General features: G+C 40.6%; 1 protein-coding gene across 1 annotated transcript in view; it reads left to right on the plus strand.

Annotated features, from left to right (window-relative positions):
* The window catches only part of USP13 (ubiquitin specific peptidase 13 (isopeptidase T-3)), a 130,669-nt gene that overhangs the window by 54,105 nt on the left and 58,535 nt on the right, over window positions 1–18,029 (plus strand). The window contains exons 7-10 of the mRNA XM_010855625.1: window positions 8,207–8,301; window positions 9,379–9,566; window positions 15,376–15,447; window positions 15,802–15,895. Coding sequence (XP_010853927.1) covers window positions 8,207–8,301; window positions 9,379–9,566; window positions 15,376–15,447; window positions 15,802–15,895 — 449 coding nt within the window. The remainder of the gene's footprint in view (window positions 1–8,206; window positions 8,302–9,378; window positions 9,567–15,375; window positions 15,448–15,801; window positions 15,896–18,029) is intronic.

The raw sequence follows: 18,029 nt of genomic DNA on the forward strand, positions 1-18,029 counted from the left end.
TTTGTTTTTCTTGTAGGGGAGGGTGAACTTTCAAGATTTTCCTTATCACGTAATTGAGAGTATTTGAATAAATGCTACTTTTCAACCATAGAAAACATAAAACATTGGCAAAAACAATGTGAAACATTCAGCTATGATGAAGGTTCTTGAATTCACTTAGCTGAGAAAATGTTCAGTTTTTGAAAATAGATCAGGATTTGATTCCTGTTTATCTTATGCAGAGTTGGTTTTAATGCAAATAATTATTTTCAGTCTAATTATCATATTAGTTTATTTGTTGTTGCTGCTGCTGTTGTTCAGTCGCCAAGTCGTGTCTGACTATTTGCAACCGTGTGGATTGTAGCACGCCAGGCTTCCCTGTCCTCCACTATCTCCTGAAGTTTGCCCAAGATATTAGTTTATGAGATGTATTAATTCTATTTTTGTACTTTTTAAATCTGTTTAATAGATTGCTAGGTGTAGCTTAATATTTATTTAAAAGCCAAATAAATTAACAAAAATGTGAAGTTTCTTTAAATGTCTGAGAATGGGCTTTGTGGATATTGAGGCCCAGGAGGGCAGGGTTCCTTCTGTCCGGGGCAGGGTGGCTGCCTCCTTATGAAGGTACTTCTGTTGAGAGCCCATCTTCCATACTTGGTAGGCTCACTGAGGAGCTAATTCAACTCACAAGAGCCAGAATCTTAAAGTCAGGGAGTTTATTTTTTAGTTTCTAATGAGAACCACAACTGCTTGTAAGTGGGATGTTTATGTCAACTCGACCAGTACATTCCTTCCCTGTGGGAAGCTGAATTATATTTAGACTATTGCTTAGTGAACATGGAATCCAAGCAGGTTGTGAACTCAGATACTTAATGGTGGTATGATCCAATCATCCTGGTTTCCTTCTCCCCAACAAGGATATACCTGTTCAGTGAGGAACTCCTACTCATCTTGACATCTCAGTCTAGAATTAGTTCTTCCAGGAAGCTGTGATCCTCCAGTCATGGCCATTGTGGTGGCTGGGTAATAAAAGTGGGCCCCCTATCAAATTCCACTCTGGTTCCATGGGTACAGCAGGAAACAAAATAAGAAACAGATCACTGTACAAACAAATGAAGAGCTCTCCTCTGTGGGAGGAGACATTCTTTGGCAGATTGAGGTTGAGGTTGGTGGGAAGGGAATTAAAAAGGTTGGAGGCAGGCAAGGGTGTTTTTTTCTTTCATCATGGAAATTAGTTTACCTAAGAAGAAGCCTCACAGCCTTGGTGATTGCAGAAGGGTCTTCTGAGATGGCCATGGTGAAACAAATCAGTGTCATTTTGGCGGGGAGGGCTCTGAAGAGCCCTGGTACTATAGTCCTTTCTGTCTCAGTGCAGAGAAGAATTCAGTGACAGTAAAGTGTTAGATAAGAAGCGGGTGGGCAAGAACTGCTGTGTCCCGAGAACTTAGTGGGCTGCAGTTTTGTAATCAAAGGAAAAGTAGGGAGGGAGAGAAGACCTTTATCTTTCTTGAATAGATATCATGTTTTCATCATCAGTTCCTCCCCCAGGTAGGGCCAGGAAGCTTACTTGTCCCTGTATGGTCAGGCCAGGATTGTCATATAGAATTTTGGAAAAATGTTTTCAAGTTTTAGTACAATGAGGGTTTTTCATTTTGAAAAGTCACCTTTCCATAAACAATTATTTTTGTGTGTGTGCACAGAACTTGTTCTAGGGATCATTAATTTACTGAGTTCATTGGGTAGGATTTTGGGACTCAGGCCACCGTTGTTTTATTGTTTTGGGGCATGTCCCTTGCTTCTGTTGCATGGGTTTTTTGGTAAGCAAGCCTGATTGGTTTTGTGGTTAAGCAAACCTGCTTTCTTGAATAATCATTAACATATGGGGGTCTCCCATATTTTTTACTTGCAATCCTCCGGTGGGACTAACTATTTCATCATCACTTTTGTCCCATCATTCTGTTCCTATCAGTGGCAGCTGTGAAATCACCTATCTCCCTGACTCTGCCCAGCTCAGCAGCATCTCAAGGTGGCTTTTCTTACTTGGTCATCTTCAACCCTGACCTGGGCATCAGTCCAAGGATTTGGAATCAAGGATTGACTACTTCATTTTAGTTTTGACGTGGCTTGTACCCCTCTGTGTGCTTCTTTGCTGCTCCACTGTGGCACTTTTCATAAGACAGCAGACCCTGAACAACAGAGTTGTTGTTCACTATCGTATCTCTAGCATCCAGCAGAGTCCCTCACACATAGTAGGTGTCAGTAAGTATTTGTGGAGTAAACAGATGGAGGAAGACAGACACACCAATACAATTTGTTCCTCTGATTTATCCTTTTTTCTTTTTCTTCGTGTCTCTTTTACTGACATCTCTTTCCTCTTACTTGCTTTCGTTTCCTGACTACAGTCTAGATTCTGTTTGGTCTGGGACTTATGCTGTCTAAGGTGATAGTACACACCTTTGACCTCATTCATTTTGTGTTTGGCTTTCTAGATCAATTGCTGGAGCGTTCTCTTGCTTCTCCTCTTTTCCTGTCTGTGGAAGGTACTCTGTGGGCGCAAATATAAACTCATGGTGAAGAGAGACAGTTTGGGTGAACAGATCACACTTACTCTGGAGAGAACCTTTCCTCTGTGGCTTATGACTTGGTGTTTCACCAACAGTTCTGTTTTTTCTCTCCATTTGAGCTGTGAGAACAGAGCAGTGAAGCCAGCTTCTAAGGTTTCATTAGTCTTTCTAAAACACCAGAGCTTCTTGAAGTATATCTTTACCTCTCTCTCCTTCTTTCCTGTGTGGGGATCTGCAGGCAAGATCTGGACTTCTGCCACTTTCTGGGGCTAAGAAAGAGAGCCGAAAGTCACATGAGTAAACCACAGCCAAGAAGACATCTGTGGAGGTCCGTTATACCAAACCAGCATTCTTACAAGACTATTTGAAACAGTAACGTTTCAATTTATGAGGGCAGGGGCCTTGCTTAACTTATTTCTTATTGTATCCTCAGTATCCGTACATATTTGGTATTCAGTATTTATTTGTTGACTACAGTGAATGAATGAATGAGTCAGTGAATCCATATGAATGAACAAGGGTGACCAGTGGTACACTACTTCTAATAGCATACCATCCGATAGAAATATTTGTAATATTTGTAATCTTTGGCAATTAGTTGCAAAACATTTTTTCAATCAAAATATAATAAATTTGGAAAAATATTAATAGAAAAACAAAAAACAAAATAAACCTCATTAGAGATAAGAAATTATTACCACTTTTATATATAATTCCTTACAGATTCTCAGTCTTGGTCTCAGTCTTAGCCTCCATCTTTATAAGTTTTTCTTCATTACTTTTGAAACTTAATACACAGACTATTTTATTTATTTTTTAAAAAATTTTTATCGAGGTATAGTTGATTTACAATGTTGTGTTAATTTCTGCTGTTTAGAAGAATTTTTGATTCAGTTGTACATATATGTATATACTTATTCTTTTCCATTATGGTTTATCACTGGTTATTGATTATAGTTTCCTCAATGCACATACTATTTTCTAATGTGCTCATCACATCAATTCATGCTGGAAATTTTTTTTCCCCTTTAAATATTACCTTTATTTATGAATTCATAAAGGGATTTATGAATATCCATTTATTCATTCATTGACTCATATGGGTCAAGGCTGGGTTGCAGATTGAAGTAAAAGTTACATATAGTAAGTGGAACCTTTTAATATTTTAGGTAATGAATTTTTAAAATATATAGCTCCCTAATCATTACCTTCACTATAAAGAGAGTGAACATTTCCATATCCTCACAAAATTCCTTTGTGATCTTTCTTAGTAAAACTTTTTATTCCTAGGCAGCCAGAGATCTTCTTTCTGTCATTTTAATTCAGTAAATCTTTTCTTAAATCTTTTCTTAAATCTTTTCGCTTCTATGGATCTTTCTACACTCTCCATGGCTTCATTTGTCATTTAACTTGAAACAATGACTAGTTTACTTCTAAAGTAAGTGTAGTTACTTATGAAACTCTGCTTAGGCTATTCCTAGGAGGATCTTGCCTGGAGAATCCCAGGGACGGGGGAGTCTGGTGGGCTGCTGTCTGTGGGGTCACACAGAGTCGGACATGACTGAAGCGACTTAGCAGGAGGATCTTTCTGTGAACTTTCTGTTTCTTAGCTTCTGGTTTTTAAGTCAAGGTTGGAGTTAGAGAGATTAATACTTGTCAGGCTGTGCTTATTTGCTGCAGTAGTTTCTGAGTTAAGACTTGAGTTTGCTAAGCTGAAGATGGAGATAAAGTAAATTTCCTAATGAAAAATGTGTAAGGATTTTCAGTCCCCAAGTCGTCTTCAAATATTTTTTTCTATGACTATGTGTCACTTATAAATTCTTCATGATTGCCAAGTTTAAGGATCACAGTTCAATTTTAGATTTCTTGTGTGTTACTCACTAAACTGTTTTTGTCATTGGGGTAAGTAACTGTTGTGTCTGACTAAATCATGTCATATTTTGGGGGCAGTTAATGACCAGAGATAGGAAATGTTAATTTCTCACACAGGCAGGAGGCTAATAGCTTAAGAACCATAGAATTTTATGTGATTTTCACTTATTTCAAAATCCTAGACCAGTGCCAATGGTACATTTCTATCGATGTTGTAATTTTCTCTTCAGGCTCTGATAAGTAGAAGCTTAAAGTCTTTAAGTCTTCAAAACTATCTCACTGTTGTTCAGTAGCTCAGTCGTGTCTGACTCTTTGTGACCCCATGGACTACAGCACGCCAGGCTTCCCTGTCCTTCACCATCTTCCAGAGCTTGCTCAAACTCATGTCCATTGAGTTGGTGATGCCGTCCAACCATCTTGTCATCTGTCATCTCTTTTTCCTTCTGCCTTCAGTCTTTTCCAGCATCAGGGTCTTTTCTAATGAGTCAGCTCTTTGCATCAGGTGGCCAAAGTATTGGAACTTTAGCATCCGTCCTTTCAGTGAATATTCAGGATTGATTTCCTTTAGGATTGACTGGTTGGATCTCCTTACAAGTCCAAGGGACTCTCAAGAGTCTTCTCTAATACCACAGTTCAAAAGAATTAATATTCTTTGATGCTCAGCTTTCTTTATGGTCCAACTCTCACATCCATACATGATTACTGGAAAAACCATAACTTTGACTATAGGAACCTTTGTTGGCCAAGTAATATCTCTGCTTTTTAATATGCTGTCTAGGTTTGCCATAGCTTTTCTTCCAAGGAGCAAGTGTTGTTTAATTTCATGGCTGCAGTCACCATCTGCAGTGATTTTGAAGCTCAAGAAAATAAAGTCTGTCACTGTTTCCATTGTTTCCCCGTGTTTGCCATGAAATGATGGGACCAGATGCCATGATCTTCATTTTTTGAATGTTGAGTTTTAAGCCAGCTTTTTCACTCTTCTCTTTCACTTTCATCGAGTCTCTTTAGTCTCTTTGCTTTCTGCCATAAGGGGGTATCATCTGTATATCTGAGGTTATTATTTCTCCCAGCAATCTTGATTCCAGTTTGTGCTTCATCCAGCCCAGCATTTCGCCTGATGTATTCTGCAAATAAGCAGGGTGACAATATACAGCCTTGAGGTACTCCTTTCCCAATTTGGAACCAGTCTGTTGTTCCATGTCCAGTTCTGTTGCTTCTTGACCGGCGTACAGGTTTCTCAGGAGGCAGGTAAAGTGAAAGTGAAAGCTGCTCAGTCGTGTCCGACTCTTTGCGACCCCATGCACTATACAGTCTATGGAATTCTCCAGGCCAGAATACTGGAGTGGGTATCCTTTCCCTTCTCCAGGGGATCTTCCCAACCCAGGGATCGAACCCAGGTCTCCCACATTGCAGGCGGATTCTTTACCAACTGAGCTATCAGGGAAGCCCTAGGAGGTAGGTCAGGTGATCTGGTATTCCCATCTCTTGAAGAATTTTCCAGTTTGTTGTGATACACACTGTCAAAGGCTTTGGCATAGTCAATGAAGCAGAAGTAGATGTTTTTCTGGAACTCTTTTGCTTTTTCTATGACCCAACGGGTATTGGAAATTTAATCTCTGGTTCCTCTGCCTTATCTAAATCCAGCTTGAACATCTGGAAATTCTCAGTTCATCTACTGTTGAAGCCTTGCTTGGAGAATTTTGAACATTACTCTGCTCTCATGTGAGATGAGTACAGGTGTGCGGTAGTTTGAACATTCTTTGTTAAACTAGAAATTCTCACTAGTTTAAATAATGACCAAATTTAAAGTGCATGGGAAACATCGTTTCTACCTTCTAGCTAATATTTGAGTGGTACTTGACTGTCACGTGTTGTAGATTGAAGATATAGTTGATGTAGTTGTTTCAAGTTCAAGGAATTTTATTGTTTTTTTAAATATTTAAACATTTGGGAATTTTTTTTCTTAATTGGCCTTGGGATTTTATCTTTTGTGTTTACTTTTGAGTGCACTGAATTATAATTCTAAATAATTATATTTAGAAAAGAATATAGATGAAGGCTTCTATCCATAAGTTGAAATAGATGCCTAGGGAAGAGGGATAGAAGAGAAAGCTATACAATGTTTAATCTGTTAATAATAGAAAGACTTGACTTTTTTTGGGTGGCAATGAGTCTCCATGTATCTGAGTTTGGGTCAGAGGGTCCCCGTAGTTCCTATATATCACTTTTTTTTTTTTTCTCCTCCTGGTATTGTTCCAGAGAGCAGGAAACTCCTTGAACAATCTTATCTTTTGTTGCTGTAAAGAATAATATCTTTATATCTATTTTCACATTTTGTTTTTCCAATTTTAGAGTGAAGAAATTGTGGGGTTTTTTGTTTTTATTTTGTTTTTGTTTTTTGGCTGAACCATGTGGGATCCTAGTTCCCTAGCCGGGTATTGAACCTGTGCCCCCTGCATTGGAAGTGCAGAGTCTTAACCACTGGACCATCACCAAAGTCCCAAAATTTTGGTTTGTTTTTTGTCTCTCCCTTCCTGTTAAGGGCCTCGGATGGTGCCTCACTGAGTCTTGGTCTCGTAAGAAATCTGAGTAGAAAGGACTGGGCCAGGAGTCAGACTACCTGGGTTTGGGCCACATGTGGGGTTTGAGACAAAGGATTTAACTTTTTTAAGTCTCATTTCCTCATGTGCAAAATGGGCCTGAAAACGTTTCCCTCTTCCCTGTTGCACTGCCATGTGAGGACAGGTAAGGCGGTGGTTTGGGTAGCTTTTGAAAGCGCTACACAGTACTTCTTAAACTTTACTGTGTGCATGGGGATCTCATTAAAATGCAGGTTCTTGTTCGGTATGTCTGGGTGGAGCCCGAGATTCTGCGTTTCTAATGAGCTTTCAGGCATTGCTGTTGCTTTGAAATCATACCCTACACTTGGAGAAGCTGGGTTCAGTCTGAAGCCTTATGTGGTTAGGTGGGAGATGAGGGTCCTGAGGAGAGAGACGGCCCCCTTCAGCACACAGCTTCCCAACACCAGAGCCCCGGGAGTGGGTTACAGACCAGGCTGTCAACGTGCTGATTTCTCGGATCCTGGGCTGGGTGCAGCCTCCTGAGTTACCCCGCTCTACCAGACGCATCATCGTCTTCCCTGTGCTGCAGGGTGGGCACGTTTGGGGTGCACTGCAGTCTTCAGAGACCCCTCACCAGCTCTCTGAGGTGTGAACACTGGGGAGGAGGGGACAAGGGGGCAGATGGAGGTGGAAGGTCGTGTGGTGGTAGCTCTGAGACTACGAGGTTTCCATGGGCAGAATTTCGTTTTGTCCTGGACCTCACACCACAGTCCAGCCATTTAGACAGCCCGAGGTCCTGTTTCTCTGTTCTTCACTGGTTCCCCCTGAGGGTGGCAGGCAGTGTCACCGTCTCCTCCTTCCCACTTTCCTCCTCCTGAACTTATAAACATGCCACTGGGATTAGAACAGTTAGTGTTAGGCATTTGCATTTGTCTAGTTTTAAATTATTTTAGCTTTAGACACTGTCTTCTTTTTCTTGTTTCAGAAATCCTTTATAAAATTACTTTCTGAAATGTCAAAAGGATTGATATATAGATATATTTACAAAAATACCCATTGGTTACGCTTATTGTTTATCATCTGTCTTCCCCCCAGTTGAAACTCACGAGTTTTTTGTGTGTTCATTGATGTATCCCAAGCCCAGTGCATAGGAGGAGGTTGGTGGGTGCATGTTGAATATTGAATAACTTGATTGCAGGTCTCAGTGCTTATTTTCTTTTCACCTTCTAGATGTTTATTCTTTCCAAGAAGAGGAAGCTGTTTTGGACCCTCATTTGGCCAAGCACTTAGCACATTTTGGAATTGACATGCTTCATATGCATGGGGTGAGAAGGATCTCCTTTTGTCTCTATTCCCACCTTACAGGGAAACTGTTTGCTTTATTTATATAATTCCTATCACATGCATCTTCATTTTATAGGTTTTAGGTTTTAATGTTTGCATTTACTTCTCAAACTTAATTAGCATTTTCTTTTGGTTATCAGTGTACTTAGAGTTTTAAAATTTTATAATGAACATGGCACCTCATCAAGTACCATTTTGTTTTAGTTGGAGTTTACTTGCAAAATTTTTGTCTCCTATGATGGAGAGCTGCATGAATCATTTTTTGTTCACTAAAGGCCGAAGGTATGGGGAGATGACCTTTAAAATGATTTGTGACCAACATCCCTTTAATTAATTTCAGGAAGGGAAGGAGAGCTTGTTGGGGGTGTGTGGAAAGAGTAAACCAGTAGATTATTTATTGTTGATGGAAACCCTGTGCCTCATTTTATATTGTGTTTTCAGGCTGGTGTTGTGGCTGTGTAATATTTGACCCTATGAGGAGCCAGTTAAATGTGCATGTTTTGCTTTAGCCCAGGCCATCTCCCTTTCCTCACATTCTCCGTCTAATTCCTCTGTCTCACTCATGTCACTTTTTAATTTATTTTCTCTGCTCTTCTTTAAACCTCCCTCCTACGTTGAGCTTCTCCCGAGCCCCGTGGTTTTACTCCACTTTCCTCTCCAATTGTCTTGCTTTTTGTCTGCTGTGTTGTGTTGTATCTGCCTTTTTTTTTTATTGATTCCTGTTTGTCTTCTTCCTCCTCCTATCCCCTTTCCCCTTGGTCTTTGTCTCTTTTATTGTTAAATCTTTTAAATGTGGTCATTTATTAAATTATGGAAAGCTATACCTAACATAAAGCTTACTATTTCAACAATTTTTAAGCATACAGTTTTGTGGCACAAAGTCCATTTGCCTTGTGCAACCATCACTATCTCAGTCGCTTTTAATGAGGTTCTTTATTTCTCTGTTTAATTGAGGGGAAAGGCAGAAACCTCTGTTGCTGTTAGAAATAATTTGTGGGATGTGATCTTGGAATGACAGTCATCGTCAAAGTTGTATTTCTTCACTGATCTTGCCCCAGACAGAGAATGGGCTCCAGGACAACGACATCAAGCCGCGGGTCAGCGAGTGGGAGGTGATCCAGGAGACGGGGACAAAGCTGAAGCCCATGTACGGCCCAGGGTACACAGGGCTCAAGAACCTGGGCAATAGCTGCTATCTCAGCTCTGTGATGCAGGCCATCTTCAGCATCCCAGAATTCCAGAGAGCGTAAGTGTCCCGTGCAGACCTGGGCATACAGACTGCCCCATGTCTCCTCTGTGCCTGCTCAGGCAGTGTGTACCAGGGAAGCCCTTCCTCACCAATGGCAGGACATTTCACGTTTGTGCTGTGACTTCCCACATGAAGGCGGGTGAGAACCCTTGAGGTGTTACAGGGATCACATGAGATAAGGAGAGGTTTGTAAACTGAAAAAACTCCTACAGGGATTTGTCACATTAATAATGGCTTCTGTTTTTAACCTGGAGAAGGAAATGGCAATTCTCTCCAGTCCTCTTGCCTGGAAAATCCCATGGATGGAGGATCCTGGTAGGCTACAGTCCATGGGATTGCAAAGAGTTGGGCATGACTGAGCCACTTCACTTTCACTTCACTTTCTGCTTTTAAACCTGCAACCTCTATGCCGAAAATACTGTAATCATTAATCTTCACAGCAAACCTGCCTCATCTCTCCCTCTACATGCAGTAGGAGAGGTTCGCCGATTTCTTTGGGCAATGGTGAGTGAGTGGAGTTTCTTAGAGAATTTAGGTTTTTTGCTGCTCAAACTGTGGTTTGTAGATGGTGCTGGTCCTTGGACTGCTGAATATGGACTTGTAATGGGATAGGTATGGCAACTGAGAGTGGGCATTGAGAAATTATAGTAATTTGACTTTGCCATTTTTTATAACTGGCATTTCATTTTTCAAATACAGCTGACCCTTGAACAACTTGAGTCTGAACTGCACAGGTCCACTTATATGTGGATTTTTTTTCAGTAAATACGTATTACAGTACTGTTGGGTTGACCAAAATGTTCATTCGTGTTTTTCTAAACCATCTTATAGAAAAACCCTAATGAACTTTTTGCCAACCCAATACATGATCGGCTGTTGGTTGAAACCATGGTTGTGAAGGAACTGTGAATTCTAAGGATGGACTGTAAAGTTATGCATGGAATTCCAATTGTGCGGAAGGTTGTTGTCTCTAACTCTCGTTCGGGGTTGAAGTCTAATTTATTTTTTTTGTATTTTTAAAGATTTCATCTATATGATTTGAAATCAACAAACAAGCTGGCCCTTCACCATAGGTAACTGGGAGGCACTGCTTGAGGGCAGGTCCTAACTATGCCTGTACAGGCTGCCTGCTTCCTCCCTTGGCCAGGGAGGGAAGGGCTGTGTCTCTGGGTGTTGTCTTCCTTAAACTGTGCTTAGCACAGGGAGCCACAGAGACCAGCAGCTGTAGGTCATGGGCAGCTGCTGTCTAAGTTTAGGAAATAATATGTAGTGTTTCCCAGAGCAGGTAGGTTTCGACCTTGGTTCAAGTATGGAAGAGGACACACATGTGCTAAGACAAACTGATGGACAGACAGCACACTAGGAACAGCACAGGGCAATTTTGTACCCACATGGAATTGAATGCTAATGATTTTAATAGTGGTTGTGTGTTTAGTTGAGTTCAACTCTGTGACCCCATGGACTGTAGCCCACCAGGTTCCTCTATCCATGGAGTTCTCCAGGCAAGAATACTGCAATGGGTTGCCATTCCCTCACCCAGGGGATCTTCCTGACCCAGGGATTGAACCCGTATCTTCTGTGTCTCTGGCATTGCAAGTGGATTTTTTTACCATTGAGCCATCAGGGAAGAAGCCCTTAATGGTGATTATTAAAAGTATATCAAATATTCTTTTCCTTCCTCTCTTGATACTTAAAATCTTACCTCTTCTTACTGTTTCTGGCTTTGGAAATTTATGGTCAGCTGTCCATGTCAGGTTTTCATTTTTTCATCCAGCCAATAAAGAGTGGGTTCTGCTCTGCTCAGCAGGGCGCTGGGTGTGGGGGGTTCAGTGGTAAATAAGACCTGGTGCCCAGCCCCACTTGGGGAAACAGACCTTAAATAAATGTAGACCGTCCCTGATTTAAGATTCTTCAACTTAAACTTGACGATGATGTAAAAGTGCTGTGTATTCAGTAGAAACTGTACTTTGAATTTTGCATTTTGCTTTTGGCTAGTTTTCCTGGGCTAGTGACAGATGGTACATACTCTTGTGATGTTGGGCAGGCAGCAGCCATAGCTGCTGTACCTGGTCAGGTACAAGACCCTGAGGGTAAACAACCATCACAACCATTTTGTACCCAGATAGCCTTTCTGTTCTGCACTTTCAGTACAGTATTCAGTAAGCTACAGCAGATAATCAACACTTTATTATCAAGTAGCCTTCAAGTAATTAGATGATTTAGCCAACTGTAGCTAATGTAAGTGTTCTGAGCATGTTTAAGGTAGGCTAGATTAAGCTTCAGTGTTTGGTAGGTTAGGCATTATGAATGCATTTTTTTTTATATTTTAAAATAAAATTTTTATTTTATTTTTAAAAATATGAATGAATGTCCATAATACCCTAAAACTTGAAAATTATTGGAAAAGTTTTATTGGAGTACAGTTGATTTGCAATGTTGTATCGGTTTCATGTGTATAGCCAAGTGAATCAGTCATACATATATCCACTTTTTTTTTTTTTAGATTCTTGTTCCATATAGGCCATTACAGAGCACTGAGTAGAGTTCCTTGTAAGTGCATTTTCAGTTTATATCATCAATTTATGATGGGTTTATTGGAATGTAACTCTGTCCTTTATTGAGGAGTATCTCTAATTGTAAGAACAACTGCATGATTTTAAATACGCTACACTCCATGAAGAAAAAGGAAAGGAGGTGGTAAGGGAGGATTTCTTTGAAGAAACAACACACAAAGGGATACTCACTTTGACTGCTGTGCAGGAGGAGTGGAGACAGGGTTTTGGAGAAAAGGAGGAGCCAGTTTGAAGCTCTGAGATGGGAAAGCCTTTTCAAACGTATGCATTGTGCATCATATGATTTTTATAAATTCTTACCCATGTCTCATACTTGTATTATCATTTGATTTGGGAATAATGTAGCTTCATCTTATCTGTCTTATGCACCAAGATTTTTTTTTTAACTATTGAAGAAAAGTTCTTATGGTAGGTGTTGTATAATTATTATTTCTTTTAAACTCGAATGAAAGAAACTTGTATTCTTTTGTCACAAAGCACAACATTTTTTAGTGCTTTACTGTCTATCGTTTTTGAAAATATTTTCTACACATCAAAGTTTGATAAATAATCTTCTGAATTTTTCTTCAATGAAAAGAACATACCTCAAGTCTGTATTTTGGATTTAAGAGTTGAATCTCTTACCTAGTCTTATTTCAAGTGTTTTAGAATTTTGTAGTATCTTATATCTTATATTTTATTTCCTAAACATTTGTTGTATATATTAGAAAATGAGCAACTTACTATTCTTACTTGTCTTTTGGTTCTTTAACAAATATCACTGGGTTGAAAGGCTCGCTCGTCAAACTCCCTTTTTCCCAGCAGGACTAACTCAGTGGAGTGGTCTCTCCATTTTGTAAGTAGAAAGAGTGACTCACAGAGAGATTAAATGACTTACACACAACCGCAGTATAATTTGGGAACATCAGCTGGACTCCTTGATACCCTGTGTGCCACCTGAACCTAGTTTACATTTCAAAGTAATTCTGATGAACAAATCTAAATAAACTGGTGTACAAATTGAATGACCACAAGGGTGGATTTTTAGATAGCACACATGTTTTTTGTTTTGAAAACCACTAGATTACAAATTGAAGATATAAGTACTTTAAAAATTATCCAACATTACTGCTGTCTTTTAATTTTGTTGTAATAGAAGATATTCCTAGTTGATGAGAAAAAGAATATAAATTTGTAGCAAAATGGACTTTTCAGAAATCAAAGATTTATCCCTTTAAACGTTATTCTTCTCCATCAGCCTTGACAGAAAGCCTAAACTTTTCACTAACGTTTATCTTACCAGTTTTTTTTTTTTTTTTTTCGGTCTTGTTAGGTTTTGAGGTATGATAAAGACCAGATTTTAAGATAGCTAATATTGATAATGTATATCAAGTTGTATATTAAGAATTCTCTCTTACACTGAATATAGTTTGGTTCCAAAGTTTGGTTTATGTATTATTGGTTTTTGGTTCTTTGAACATTTCTAGATGGAAGTATTGTCCTAGTGATGTAACCAGAAGCCATTTGAATGGGACTTTTCCAGAGATGTGGTGCTCTGTTAATTTTCATGTTGATATATAACCTGGGACACAAATTCTGAGTTTGTTGCCAGCAGTTGCCTGGAAGTTTCTAGTAGCTGAAGGATCTAATTAGAGATTATTACCAACTACAGTGTATTATGGTTCTCTGCCAAGGCTTTACTGCAATAATGCCTATTCTCTTGGGTTATTTAGTACTCAGTTATGGAAATTGGTTATGTGATTATGATATGAATATATTCATTCAACAAATATTTATTGAGTGCCTTTTACATGTTAGATGTGGTTCTAGTGCTAGAGATGTAGTAATTTAGATAAAGTCTCTGCCTTCATGGAGATTATATTCTAGTATGTAATCTCTAGAAGGATAATAAACAAGAACATAAATTATATACTTGCAAATAGTGATACATGCCAGGAAGAAAGTTAGCCAGGGTCAGGTGTAGGGAACTCGAAAGGGTAGGGAGATGGGGAGGTGGCTTTTAATCAGACCTGCAAAAGAACAATGATCTTTAGAGAGAGTGTTCCAGGAAAGAGACGACAGGATGGCATGACTCTGAAGCAGGAGCGAGCTTGGTATGCCCTGGGCAGCAAAAAGGGGAAGTGGCTGGGGTGTTGTGGTGTGGGAGAAAGGGGTGGGAATGAGGTCAGAGAAGTAGGCAGGGCAGATGCAGGAAGGGGCAGGAAAAGAAATCTGTTTCTGGATTCTTCTTTCTAAAACTTCCAAGCTCAGAGAACCTAAGCTTCAAGAGGGGAAGGTAAAGACCACAAAGCAGGGAGTATGAGATAGGAAATGAACTTAAGAAGTGAAAGGAATGATTGTGGGTTGAGATGAGAGATGGATGGTTACAGTTTGCTATGTCACATAAACTGGTCAGAAAGAGGGCTTGCGGATGGGGCAGGTACAGCCAGCAGCATGGTTCTGGGCACGGCTTGGGAGCCAAGCTGCCTGGGTCCACTCTGGGCTTCATCACTCCCTCCTGGGTGGTTTTGGAAGCTACCTAATGAATTTGCATCTTGATTTCTCATCTCTCAAAGTGGGTGATGACAATGATCCCTTCCTCATACGGTTGTAAATGAAGACTTAGTCAGGCAGTATAGGAAACTCTCCAGACATGGTAGTTGTTACTGCTGTCATTATTAATTTTGACATGACCAGAACAATTCCTTACCTTACCTTTCGGTTTTGAGAAGGTAGTTGCGATGGCCTAACCCAGTGCTGCTTGACTCTGGCTGCATGTTGGAATCACTGGGAAACTTGTAAAAGATTCCAAATCTGAGAGGATTTTAACTCATGCCTGGGGTTAAGGCCTATTGATAGAAGCATAAACATTTTCAACTTCAGTGTGTGTATGTGTGTGTGTGTGCTCAGTTGTGTCTGACTCTTGCGACCCCACGGACTGTAGCCCACCAAGCTCCTCTGTCCATGGGATTTCCCAGGCAAGAATACTGGAGTGGGTTGCCATTTTCCTCCTCCAGGGGATCTTCCCAACCCAGGGCTTGAACCTGGATTCTTTTACCACTGAGTTACCTGGGAAAGCTGCATAGGGAGGCCCATAAATGTGTCTGCAGAGGTGGGAGCTCAGGGAAAAATTCTGATTTAGTTTTGACAGAAAGGCAAGAAGGTCTTGGCTAGAATGATGGCTGATTTTGGTTCTGTTCGTCTCTCAGTTCCTATGTTTTGACTGTTGCTTCTCATTGCTTCTCATTTTCTAGGTATGTAGGAAATCTTCCAAGAATATTTGACTACTCTCCTTTAGATCCAACACAAGATTTCAACACACAGATGTAAGTGACCTGCTGTAGTTTTTAAGAAAAGTTTATCTGAAATAGTGCTCAGAGTGGTTATCTCTGGGTTGCAGAATTAAAGACGATTCTTTTCTTTACTGTCTGTATTGTTTAAAAGTATTCCAAAATAAGCATGTGTTGCTTTTGTAAAAAGGAAGAAATTAGTAAAATGATAAAGTACTGAGAATTTGAAAATGGAATCAGTATCAAGCAGAATCAAGTAAGTTATTTGTGAGTAATTGAGATACAGTGTTTCACTAAAAGCAGCTGTAGTTACTAAAATTTGTAGATAATTTTGGCATCTCTGAGGGGAAGCAACAATGACCTTTTTGTCTCTTTCTCCCTCCTGTCCAGGACTAAGTTAGGACATGGCCTTCTCTCAGGCCAGTATTCAAAACCTCCCGTGAAGTCTGAGCTCATTGAACAGGTGATGAAGGAGGAACACAAGGTATGTGTCTGGGTGTCTGCCATGTTGACTCAGAGGAAAGAAGGACCTCCCTAGTGACAACGTGGACTACCTATGATTTGGTGAATGGTGGCTGTAAATTTCTTGAGCTGTCAACATAGCTTTTTCATTTTAGGGTCTAGGGTGTCTATCTGCTCTTAAAAGTTGTGATAAGGAATGGCCACAAGGTTGTGGTTTCTAGTGACATTTGCTTCATGGATTATATGTGATTGTCATCATTACTGGTCTTTAGAAATAATATTCTTCATAACATAGAGCTGGAATGGAAGGAATAAATGTATAAAAATATAAACATTTTCCCCCTCGTTATCCCTGTCTTGGTGCTTCTAGTATTTGTCTTCTCCTAAGCCGCAGCTTTGTTTCCTAGGGTTTCTCAGAAGGTTGTTTGTTAAAACACAACACACATATTCCTATCCCCCACCCCCACCTCCTAGCAGAGGATTCTGAATTTCTGGGGAGGGCTGGGCAGTCCTCATTTTTGGTAGGCTGCTGGGGGTTTGAAAGCATACTTTGGTAAAAAAGAAACTCGGTTGGCCATTCAGTCACTATTAATTGACTGACTGAAAGGTGTGCTTCATCTCCTAATTATCAGACTCACATTTCCCTATGTCTGCGGGTTGGGCTACTGACCCCTCTCTGGGCTGCTCTGTTAATGCAACTCCGAGGGTATCACTTGCAGCCTGGCCTTTTGGAGTGATGCAGTGCCTTTGGAATTGTGCAGGGCACAGCTTACACAGCTGTATTTGGGGGTCTAGGTTCTCACAGCTGCGGATGTCCTGAGTGGAATGCAGGCCCCGCTTCCCCATCCCTCTTGCTCTGCCTCCAGGCTACCTTGTCTTGACTTAGTGGCAAGTTCTTTCAGTTCTGTTTTTCATGTGTGTGATCTCTGTGCTCCCATCTTAACATCAATCAGCCTTGACTAATGCCTGCAGACTGAGAGCAAGAAGTGAAAGTGAATAGTTCTTTTTCAGAATGAAGCCAATTAGTTGCGGAAGTAGAGCAAACAGGAGAAGAGATATTAGGCAGGGAAAATATAGAGGCAGTGTTTGGGGGTGGGGAGAGGGAATTAGGTTGTGAGGAGGGTGGAGAGGGATGTACGCATTCTGGGGCTCAGGCCAAGAGATCAGAGTATTGTGGGCAGGAAGTCCTCTGTTGCATTGTTACCCAGCCTTGTAGCAAGGAGTCCCTTATCTACCAGGGACTGGAAGAGCCTTCCTTGATTGGAATGGAGTTGGAGTGGTTTGGGTGCAGGGCTGGGCTTTCAGGTTATCCGGGCTTCTTCTACCTCTGAGCTCCTGTGTAACTTTGAAGAGGTGATGGTGAAAACACTTGGTCCAAAGTTTTGTGTTATTTATTTATGCGATGCTGGGTCTTTGCTGCTCTTTGAGGGCTTTCTCTAGTTATATCAAGCGGGAGCTACTTTTCAGTGCATGGGCTTCTCATTGCGGTGGCTTCTCTTGTTGCGGAGCGTGGGCTCCAGGTATGCGGGCGTCAGTAATTGCGCCTTCCGGGCTCTAGAGCATGAGTTCAGTAGTAGTGGCGGATGGGTTTAGTTGCCCTGAAGCATGTGGGATCTTCCTTGACCAGGGATCAAACCCATGTCCCCTGCATTGGCAGGTGAATTCTTAACTATTGAGTCCTCAGGAAAGTCCCCAAAATGTTTTGATCACATTTATCCTGGGTTTTCATCCAGGCTGTCACTTCTTGGGGCAGAGTCTATCTTTCGTGGTGGAGGAGATGGAGACTTGGTTAGGCCTCGGGGGCCTGGCTTCCTCTCCTGACTCTGCAAAGATCTGGAGACGGGGTGGCAGTGGGGGGAAAATCCTGTAACCTTTCAATCTCAGCTGTCAAATGGCATTGGTCTTGCTGGTGGTTGTGAATATTTCAAGTGTGAAGGGGCCCCTCTCTAATGTAAATAAAATCTGTGTACGTTACAGGACTGTTGTGTTTTTGGAATCTCCTCATTTGAGAAAATGTAAAATGAAAACTGACCAATTTAGCAATGTTTGGAAGGAAAATTTACTTTTGTTAACATCACAATATCCTTTTGTGATACTAGAAAAAAGTAAATAGTTCTTATATAAGGCATATTCTTTATTTAGACTGTGAACAGCTG

This window comes from Bison bison, unplaced genomic scaffold (assembly GCF_000754665.1).
Source record: "Bison bison bison isolate TAMUID 2011002044 unplaced genomic scaffold, Bison_UMD1.0 scf7180017864367, whole genome shotgun sequence".
In the NCBI taxonomy this organism is placed as follows: domain Eukaryota; kingdom Metazoa; phylum Chordata; class Mammalia; order Artiodactyla; family Bovidae; genus Bison; species Bison bison.